The sequence below is a fragment of the Orycteropus afer genome, unplaced genomic scaffold (genome assembly GCF_000298275.1).
Source record: "Orycteropus afer afer isolate SDZICR_OR568_19922 unplaced genomic scaffold, OryAfe1.0 scaffold00489, whole genome shotgun sequence".
Lineage (NCBI taxonomy): Eukaryota > Metazoa > Chordata > Mammalia > Tubulidentata > Orycteropodidae > Orycteropus > Orycteropus afer.
Genome location: NW_006922076.1, coordinates 1179384 through 1190227, shown reverse-complemented (window position 1 = coordinate 1190227; position 10844 = coordinate 1179384). Strand labels below are relative to the sequence as shown.

Sequence of the window (10844 nt, the reverse complement as noted above, 5' to 3'; positions counted from 1 at the left end):
GTGAGGGACGTGGGCACAGCACCTCAGCCGGATGAACACGTGAGGGACACGGGCGCAGCACCTCAGCCGGATGAACACGTGAGGGACATGTGTACGCAACTGTCAAAGCTCAGCAAACTAATCTTCCACTCTGGGCACCTCCGTGCATTTAAATTATACCTCAGTTTAATGTAGTTCATACTAACAGATAAAATAAAAAAATCACATCGCTTCAGTCAATGAAGAAATAGCACAAGACAAGTCAACATTCCTTCATAACAAATACTCTGTTCAAACAGGAATAGAAAGGAACATCCTTAACCTGATAAAAGCCATCTACCAAGCACACAGCTGACATCATGCTTAACTGTAAGGATGGAATAATGGTAAGAACGAATGCCCCACCTACAACCAGGAACAAGAAAGGCTGTCGCTCCCACCACTCCTACTCAACACACTGAAAGCATCTGCCTGGCAACAGAGCAAAAAATAAGTAAATAAAAGGCAGACAGACAGGAAACAGAACTCTCAGAAATCTGGAAAACTCAGCATTGCCAAGAAGCCAAAACTCTACCCAAAATGGGCAATTTATTCAATGTAATCCCAGTGGGACGTCTTCTAGATATTGACAAGCTGAATCTAAAATTCAGAACGGAAAGGGAGAAGGAACTAAGATGGTCAAAACAGTTTTGAAAAAGAAGAACAAAGATAAAGAACTCACACTACCTGATTCCAAGACTTATTCTCAAACTAGAGCAGTCAAGACCCTGGAGCACTGGCAGACAGACAGATACACAGAGCAATGGAGGACAAGAGAGTCCGGAGTGACACAGACACGACCCTTCCATTTTTGACAAAGATGTGAAGTCAAGTCCACAAAGAAAGGACAGTCTTGTCAAGAAACGGCGCTGAAACAACTGGGCTCCGTGAGCACAATGAGCCTCTGCTCAGCCCCCCACCTACACCAAGTTTCCTCAAGATGAAACACAAACCTACATGTAAGAGAAACTCTCAAACTTCCAGGAGAAAAGCTTTGTGACGTGGGGTTAAGCAGAGTTCTTAGATAGGACATCAACACAATCCATTAAAAAAAGCCAAACGTTGATACACTGGATTTCATCAGAGAAAACGTGTGCCAAGTGCCTATCTGACAAAGGACTCCCATCCAGATCATGCAGAGAGCTCTCCAAACACAGTAAGAAAACAAGCTGCTGCAAAACAGGCAGAAGACACCCACAGATACTTCACCAAAGATACAAAGGGCAATGAGCACCTGGAAAGACGCCACGACCACCAGTCTCAGGGCAAATGCAAATCCCAACCATGACATGCTATTAGAACAGCTCAAATAACAACCTGCCAATTCCAAGTACTGAGAAGGACTAAGATCAACTGGACCCGCAGCCAACACTGGTGCCCACGTGAAACGCACAGCCATTTGGGGAAACTCCTTACGAAGTTAAATATAAATCTAACATGCAATCCAGCATCTGACTCCTTGATATTTGCCCAGGTGAAACGAACACCTATGGTCACACAGAATATCACATGTGAATGTTTACAGCAGCTTTATTCATAACTAACAAAAATTGGAAACCACTCACTCGCATATCCTGCACAAGGCGAACAGATAAAGAAACCAGGATACATTCCTACAACACTGTCCCACTCGGCAATACAAGGAAACAAAACACTGGTAAACACCACAACACGGACAATCTCAAAGACGCTATGCTGCATGGAAGAAGCCAGAATGGGAAGATTACCCACTGCCTAATTCCCCTTCCAACCCTGACACCCGCCATCATTCCCACGGCCCTCTCTACATCTCGGCTAGGCTCAAAAATTCACTACAACAGCCACGCACAGACAATATTCACAATCATGGGGTCTGGCAGGGAAGTAACAGGTTACGATTCAGGATTGGGAACCATGGTTCCTCTATCAGGACAGCTTCTTCTCAGCTGTGCCAACAGGCACGCCTCTCTCTGGCCATCGGCCCAGCCTCTATACTGTGTGGCCAAGTGTTACAAAGCTCTTTAGCTCCACTGATAAGTGCCCAGAGGCACCCCACTCCACCAGCAAGGCTCCTGTCCAAAAGCACACTTTCTCCCTCTGTGGGCCAGGAAGCCCACCGCACCGCCTCCTCCCAGTCTCCTAGCTCTGTGCTCTCTGCGGCCACTGCCTCCTGCCATCTGCCCTGTGGCAGCTTGCTCTGTCTCTTGGGTTTAGGAGGTTTCCAAGCAGGGATCTGAGGTCCCAAGGGCACACTCCACGCCTGTATCTTCTTTTTGGTGATAGTGAAGTCCCTCCTTTTCACCTCTGGGATGGCTCACTGTAAGCCCAGCAGGATGGCAAAATTGACCAATCCCCTCATTAGAGTTCTACACGCCTTATTTTCATGGTCCCACCTCCACAAGGGTGCCGTGGACCTTACGTACATTATGAGCAAACTATCCAAGCCCCTTGGTGAGCCAGCAGCACCCTGTATGTATAATCCCACCCAATCTTTTGGTCAGAGTTACAAGACATGGCTATGAAGGTCACAGAAAAGCAATCCATCACACCACAATTTCACTCTGGAAAAGGAAAAATCAGAGGTAGAGAACAAAGGGTGGGGAGGGTGTGATTGCAAACGGGCACTGTGAGGGGCCTTTGGGGGCGGGCAATGGACTGCTGTGATGAGTTGACACAACTCATAGAACTGTGGACCAAAGGGAGTGAATTTTACTGAATGTAAATGAAATAAAATCAAATAAAAATAATACTGGTAGTGATGCACTACAGAAGCTACATAGGAATGAATATGTAAGTGGAGGAAAAGAGAAAGCTGTTACACTAGAATGCCAAATAATCAACACAAAAGGAATACTGGGGTTAGAAACTACATTAAGGTAATAGCTGATTCAGGCAAGACTAGGCAGTAGATGTTAAAATCAACAGGTGAAAGTTTAATGAGGATATATACACAGTCTCAAAATATCTCCCCTCAAATTCCTTATAGTTTACTTAAGTTAAAAACTGCAGCTTTCCGGTGGCAAAGCCTGGGGAACATCACCTCAACCAAATGATCAGTTAACACCATGAGGTGGGGGATATGTGGACACTATGGCCTTCTGCTACGATGCCGAAACAGATACGTCTCACATCCATGCATTCCTCTCAAATATACATGAATCTAACACAGGAGACACAGACAAACTCATACTGAAGGACATTCTATGAAACAGCAGTCTGGGCCCTTCAAAAATATGAAGGTCATAAGAGACTGAGAGACTGGTCCACACTGAAGACTACCGAGGCAGGACAACAGAACACAGGGTCCTGGGCTGGGCAATGACCAGAAGACATCGTGGGGACAACAGGCATAATGTGGGCAGGAATATTCCACAAGAGTCTTGTATCCCTGTAAAATTCCCTAAGCTTGGCTGCTGGACTGTGGTTAGGTAAGATAGCCCTGGAGCTCTGGTGGTGCAGTGCCTAAAGCATTTGACTGCTAACCAAAAAGCTGGCGGTTCAAACCCACCAGCTGTTCCTCAGAGGAAAGGTTGGGCAATCTACTTCTGTAGAGATACCGCCTCAGAAACCCAAGGAGGGGTCACTATGAGTCAGATCTGACTCCACGGCAGAGAGCTGCGCTGCATAATATGTGCAGAAGTTGGTGGGGACAAAGGGGCGTGATCTGCTGTCTGCACTTATTCTCAAAGAGTTAGAGGGAGCGGGGATCTCTGTAGGAGACCCTGGACAGAGAGGGAGAACAATGTGGAACAAAACTCACAATCATTTGGGGGACGGGGGGGAAGGGGGCTGGTCTGATGGAGCCTGGTGGAACCACTGAGACTATGGCCCCTAGCTGCCCTTCAGGTCTAGAATTGAACCCACACCTGTGGCTTCCAGACAAACAAAAGGCAGGCATATGAATTGAACATTTACCTGAGGTAGATACACTCCTTGGAGAGAACAATCATGGGAGAATAGAAGGGCTGTGTGTGCACAGGGAGACAGCTCGGAGGGCAGGAGTGCATGGAGGGCTGGACACAGGGAAAAGGTAACTATCGGGAGGAAGTGGGAGGGAAGCCGTTGCACTGTGGGAAACTGTAGTCAATGTCATGAGACAAAGTGTATTTGAACTGCTGTATGGAAAATGAATTTGCTCTGTAAATTTTCACCCAAATCACAACAAAAAAAAAAGAGTTAGGGAGAGACTTAATGTATACACACACATCCATCCGTACGTGGAAGAAGGGGGAGAGAGCGAGAATGAAGAAGAATGCAAACGGGTCAAAACCTAACAAGTGGTTAATCTGAGGAAGGGGTAAAGGAGGACTCTCTGTACTATTTCTTGCAATTTTTATGTTGGTTTGAGATGGTATCAAAATAAGAAACAACAAAATGTCACAGCACAGTGACGCTGCTTTCAGAAGTCACCCAAATCTATCCCAAATAACCAGACTGGAACCTGACTCTTAATTCTCGGCATTACTCAGTGACACGAGATGATTCCACAGTTGACCAGGCACCAGTCTGCACCAGCTGGCATTCACTGACAGCCTATGACCCTGTTGGCTTCTGCCTCTCCTAGGTACAGACACACGAGCTGCTACCTGCTTCCATCCGTCTGTCCTGTTGCGTTTTGCACTGTTCTCGCAAACACAGGTAAGAGACACAAGGGAACAACATGGAAAGCACAGCACACAAGGGGTCCTGCGCACACATTCGACAGGGCTGGGGGGGCAGGGGGCATGCATGCTAAAAGCTACTACGGCATTAAGGGCACATGAGAAAAATAATGCATTAGGGTCTGCTGTCATTCACTCATGCAATTTAACTTCATCATTGTATATGCGGGAAGATACTTCTTAAATAAGGAATGGGCTCTGGGAAAAACGCTGAAGAGCAAATAGTGAATTGAAGGTTAAAATATCTGGATGAAGGAGAAGTTTGGGATGAGACTACATTGGAGAACCATCGACAAGTACCTGCAGTGGTTGCTGCTGGGATGAAAAAGCAGCAGAAACCTTTGGCGGAAGCTGGGTTGCTATAGCAACAGGAGTCCCAGTCTGCCCATGCTTTCCTGTCACAACCTTTACCTGAGAGGAAATATTTTGAGAAAAAAAGGCAACATAATTTTTAAGACTGCTCAAAATGTCATTACTTTCACTGCTGATAGCTCATGGATGTCTGGTGTTTTAAAAATGGGACGGTTTTGCATAGAATCCTGTGAAAAGGACCCTGAGTTCAGCATTTAGCGCGTGACACCTCACTCAGCAGCCACCCTGCAGAAGTGCCCACATACATCACAAGTGAGACACTCTGCAGTGGCAGACAGGCTTCAAGTCACAAAAGCCCTGACACCCAGACGGGCAATCTGCACGATGGCCACGCTGGTCCCTGCTATACACAGGGTTCGAATGGCAAAGGTCCATTTCCACAGGAAGGTCTAGAACAAGGGTTGGTTTTCTTTTTTCTTCTCAGCACAGGTAAGAGGGACTGAGCTCACAGACAACACTGGTGCCACTGGTACAAACACAGAGAGGACTGGGTCCACAATTCATGGAACCACTGACACAATCAGATACATCTTTAGAGAGCTAAAGTGGTCACTGTGGAACATTGTTAAGGAACACACAAATGGCAAAGCCACGTAGCGGCATCCGTAAGTGTCCTGAGGACTGCCAGAGCAGAGCAACCAGCTTCTGTCCCACACAGGCTAGTCCCTCCACAGAGCTGACGGGTACACACTCGTTCCACTAAGTCATCCAGCAAAAAGAGCTCCAACACGGTGTGCACCACACGAGACACAGGCACAAACACAGTGCACTACAGGACAACGGCCTGCCCTGTCCCACACTCGCTTCCTTAGGAAGGACAGAGAGCACCTGAGCAGGTCCCTGGCTGTGAGGAGGCTTAACAAGGGCTGCATGAAATGCCCACTCCAGGCCCCCAATGAGCACCCTGCCTGAAGGAGGGCCGATCTTACAGCACTCAGCAGAGGTTGGCAGGAGTGCAAGAGGTTAAAATCGGATGTAAAACCTAAGGCTGTAGCTAAGGATTGAAAAAGAACAACTCTCAAAGGTCGTGTTTTGTCATCCTGGAGTCACTCAGAAGCTGCGTTTTACCCTTGAAGGTGTGAGTGGATTTCACCTAGTACTCTGCCACCATGGCTGGTGCACTGTCAAGAGTGGAGTGCTGAACCCCGTTCAAAAGCAATGCTCAACAGCTTTCCTGGGCAGCCTTATCTAAGTGAGCCTGAAACCCACCCAATGGGGCTAAAGCTCCAGGTCTGACATCTGGGGACCCGTGTCTGCCAAGTCCGCACACCGGGTCCTCGCTCACTGTCAGTTTCAGCCCCCACCCAGCCCACAGACCAGAGGGGAAAGCCTGGAGCACACAGGTCCCTCTCGGAGCCTCCAGGAGTCCTTGGTTCGAAACGGAAGCATGTGGTTGTTAAACCACCATCAACGACAGCAGCGTTACTTATCTTCCCCCCAACACGCCACTTTCCTGACACAGAGCTTCCTTTCCCTGAGGAGAAACAGCTCAACACACCGTCCTCCCTGACTCACAGGTCAAATCCCTATACAACATTAGTCCTGGGAGCAGCCCAGTCGTTGGCAAGCTCTTCTCTTGGGTAGCAAGGCACAGACTTGACTCTGCTTAACACCCACTCCTGAATAACTAAAGCACCTGTTCCTTACCTCATCATTGATGACCTCCGATCTCTCCTCCTCCTCCTCCTCCTCCTCCTCCTCCTCCTCCATGTCCAGATCATTCTGTCTGAGGTATGCTTGCAGCGGGGCATAATGCTTCTTCTTAAAGGCTAAGAAGTCCATCATATTCCCCTGAAGATGTTGCAGGAAAAACAGTTCAATCAAATACTCCCTGAAGGTCTCCTTGAGTGCCTCCATCTCTCTGTAGTGGTGGTCCAGGCACTGCTTCCGCATCTGTGCCATTTCAGGAGATGCCGGGGGGATCTCCTCCAGCTTCCGGGGTGCTCTCCTCATGCCCGGGCCAACTGTGGATGTGAGCGGAAGGCTGGACAGCGCCGGTGGCACCGGGGTCCTGGAGGGGCTGGTGGGTGGGGGCGGGGAGGTCATGCCGAAGGCCGAGGAGCTGCCCACACCTGGCAGGAGCACGCCTGGCGCCGTCCTCTCAAAGGCCAGGGGCCGGCTCAGCGGCTGGCCCGGGAGCACCTGCTGCTGCTGCATCAGCTGCCCTTGGATCAGGCTGCTGATCTGGGGCGGCAGGCTGCCCGGGGCCAGGTGCCCGGGGCTGGCCAGAGGCTGCATGCTCGTGCCGCCCGCCGCCGGGCTCTGGGGCCCCAGGTGGTGGATGGTGCCTCCGGACTGCGCGTGAGGCTGCGACAGTCTCCGCTCCCGCACAGCCAGGGGCGCGCCCGCGTGCTGCAGCTGCACAGGGGCGCCCTGAGCCAGCTGGCTGAGGCTGGGCCCCTCCTGAAACACAAAGTGCCCCCCACCGGAAGGACTCAGGCTGATCTGCCGCACCAGCACGCTGGCGTCCACGAAGCCCCCCGTGGGGCTGCTGCTGCACAGGCCCAGCCCAGGGCCCGAGGCGCCAGCCCGCCCGCTCGGCAGGGTCTGGCCCGGCCCGGGGCTGGGCTGCGTGGGGCTCTGGGTCTGGCCCTGCTGGGGCAGTGGGGAGGTGACCTGGATGTAGGACGGGGACCCGTGCTCAAAGCGCCTTGACTGGGCACCGAACTGGAAGCCGGGCGAAGCTGGACTGGGCAGCGGCAGGGGCGCCAGCGCCATGGGCTGACTGCCCCCCACGACCGGCCCCACGTTCTGCAGAGTGATGTTCACGCTCTGCCCAGCCACCGGGCTTCTGCTCATCAGCTGCTGGATCTGGTACCCGGGCGACGGGGGTGCGGACGGGCTGGCGGACGGGGCGAAGGCGGTGGCCGGGGACTGGGGCAGACCGGAGTGGGGCTGCGGCTCCTCGCCCTCACTGGCGCCAGTGAAGGAGCGGGACCGCTGCAGCTGGTGCTGGGCACTCGGGGGGCCGCCGCCATGGTGCATCGCCGCCCCCCTTCTCTGTCCAAGTTAACGCTGTCCTAGAAAAGCAGAGCAGAAATCCAGTCACTGGAAGCAGATATAACTCCTGGACCATTCCCTATCACTGCCGTGTGGTGGCACTGACAAGACTCTGAGCACAAGCTACCACTGCTGGGCCCCTTACTAATCACAGCAGACAGGCCACGGAGAAGGCATGCTGAGACCACCTCTGCAACCCAGGAGAGGAGGCCGTCTGCCTCATCTACACCTGCCAGGGCCAGGACACGCCTGGCAGGTGGGGGACCCAGGGAGTGACTGCAACAGAAAGTACCTAAGTCACAGTAATCTGCTGCCATGAGTGCCAGCCTCGTAGTGAAGTCATCCTGGGGAGGGCCTCAGAAGCCCACACCACACCACTCTGGGGCAGGTGCACCGTCATGCCCATGCAAGAGGGAAGGGGGCTGAGATACAGGAACATCCAAAGGCAGCCCCGGGCTCACACCCCCCAGGGCACGGTGCACAGTGCGCAGAGGTCCAAGCTCACGCTCCGCAGTGCACATGAAATTCCTGCAGACCTCTGCCAGCGTCCAGAGCCAAGTCAGATGTCCCTCACAGGCACCACCCGACAGCGCCCACCTCACCACTGCCCATACTACATTCCTCTGTTTCCCTTCACAGAAAGGTCAGCTCTGTCCCAGGCACCGGTAAGCAACCCAAGAGCATCAGGGATCAAGCAGAAAGAACGCACAGGCAGGGGTGCAGCCACAACACCGCGTCCCAGGAATCAAAGTAGCTTGTTGCCAACTGACCAGCAAGTGCTCAGAAACCCCAAGCTACATCACTGCAAAGCACAACCTTGTCGATTCCACTCAGAAACACGGAGCCCCAGTGCAGTGTGACACACTGTGACCCAGGGGAAGGCTGGGTGAGACAGTCTCTGCCCTCAGGAGCCTGGTCCCAGACAGGAGCCCGGAAACACCCCAGGAAGGGAGTTCTGGGCCGTCACTAGGTCCCCAGGTCTCTCTGCTTTAGAAAAGCAGTTGTTTCGTTAACTCAGTTATTAAACGTCAAACACCGCCTACACCAGGTACCACATACGCCAGGCTTTATTGCTTCTTTGACAGACGGAAGGCTTGTGGCAGCCCTGCATCCAGCAGGTCTATGGGTGCCATCTTTCCAATAGTGTGTGCTCGCTCTGTGTCTGTCACGTTCTGGCAATCCTCACGATGTTTCAAACTTTCCCAGCATGCTATTGCACACCTCACAGACTACGCAACCAGATAAACACATTGCCATGGAGGCAATTCCAGCTCATAGCGACCCCCACTGGGTTTCTGAGGTGGTAAATCTTTACAGAAGTAGACTGCCCATCTTCCTTCCACAGAGTAGCTAGCGGACTTGAACTGCTGACCTTCTGGTTACCAGTCAGATGTCGTAGGCACTGTGCTACCAGAGTTCATTTCACAGACTACAGCTGAGTGGAAACATAACTTTTATGCGCACTGGGAAACCAGAAACACGGGTGACTCACTTCACTGCCATACTTGCTTTATTTCAGGGGCCTGGAACGGAAGCACAATGTCTCCGAGTGTTTGAGCCACTGGAGATATGACAATGAACAAATCACAGCTTCTCAGGAAGCTGACAGTGGAGTGGGAGGGACTAGTCAGCCAGTAAGCAAACCAATGGATGCCAGGTGACGGGTGCAAAGAGACAATTAGGCAGGGGGCAGGAGCTCCTAGAGCGGGGTAGGTTGAGTAGCCCTATCAGATGAAGAAGTCGGGGGTCTCTCACAAGCTGTTTCCAGCAGAGAGAAGGCGTGTCAGGAATGTGATCAGCGCTGAGTGGACAGAGAGCAGGCTCCTGGGCAATGAGGCCAGAGAGGTGCTCACAGGGGCTTTGTAAAGCATGCACGGACTCGGGCTTGATTTTCTGAGGGAGGTAAGAAGCCATGAAGGCTTCTGACAGAGGTCTGTTTGAAGCAGTTCACTCTGGCCTCTGCGTGGAGGGCAGACGAGAGGCACTCAGCCAGCTTGAGCCCACAGGGCAGGGAGGAAGTGTTAAGAACACTGCAGGTAAGGATGAGAAGGGATGGCCATGGCTACACAGTGAGGAGCAGCCACGAGGTTTAGGACATGGGAGAAATATACTTAAGGATCACCACCAGGGTTTGGATCTGAGTGCCTGGACAAGGGGGAGCTGCCTGTTCCTAACTGGGAAAGACAGCGTGTGAGCAGCTGGCTTCAGACACGTGGAAGTGGTGGTGTGGGGTGAAAGACCTAGATGGGAGATACATGTCTGGGACATGTTGGCATGACATGGGAAGCAGTAAGCAGCGAAGTCAAGGCTGCTGGCAGGGCTGTAGCCACATGCTCTGGCACCCCACCTGGGCTGTCTCAGGGAAGTGGCAGGTATCCAAAGCTGAACTGAAGACACTTCTTGGAGGGATAGGGAGGAGGGCAGTGGTGACAGAGAGCACAGACAAGCCTTCTCAACTCTGGTATGAAAGCAAGCCAAGAACTAGAAGGGTGGCTAGAGGGCCAAGCAGGGTTCAGGAGGGTGTGTACACTGATGAACACAACACTTCGGGGTGAGGATAAGCTGAAGGCAAAAGTGAATAAAATCAGAGCCCAGTTCTGGAGCATGAAGGGGCTCTGGTGTCTCCATGGTTAATGCACTGGGCTGCTAATCAAAAGGTCAATGGTTCAAAGTGATCCCACACTCCATGGGAGAAAGATGAGGCATCTGCTTCCATCAAGACTTGACAGCCTTGGAGACCCTGTGGGCAGTTCCACTCTGTCCTCTAGGGGCGCTGTGGGTCAGAATGGACTCCAGGCAGTGGGTGTGGTTTGG

At 52.0% G+C, this 10844-nt stretch overlaps 1 protein-coding gene across 1 annotated transcript in view; it reads right to left on the bottom strand.

Moving 5' to 3' along the window:
- Positions 1-8015, bottom strand: part of EP400 (E1A binding protein p400) — an 88246-nt gene extending 80231 nt beyond the window's left edge. The window contains exon 1 of the mRNA XM_042782844.1: positions 6678-8015. Within this exon, the coding sequence (XP_042638778.1) occupies positions 6678-8015 (1338 nt within the window). The remainder of the gene's footprint in view (positions 1-6677) is intronic.
- Between the last annotated feature and the right edge of the window lie 2829 nt (positions 8016-10844).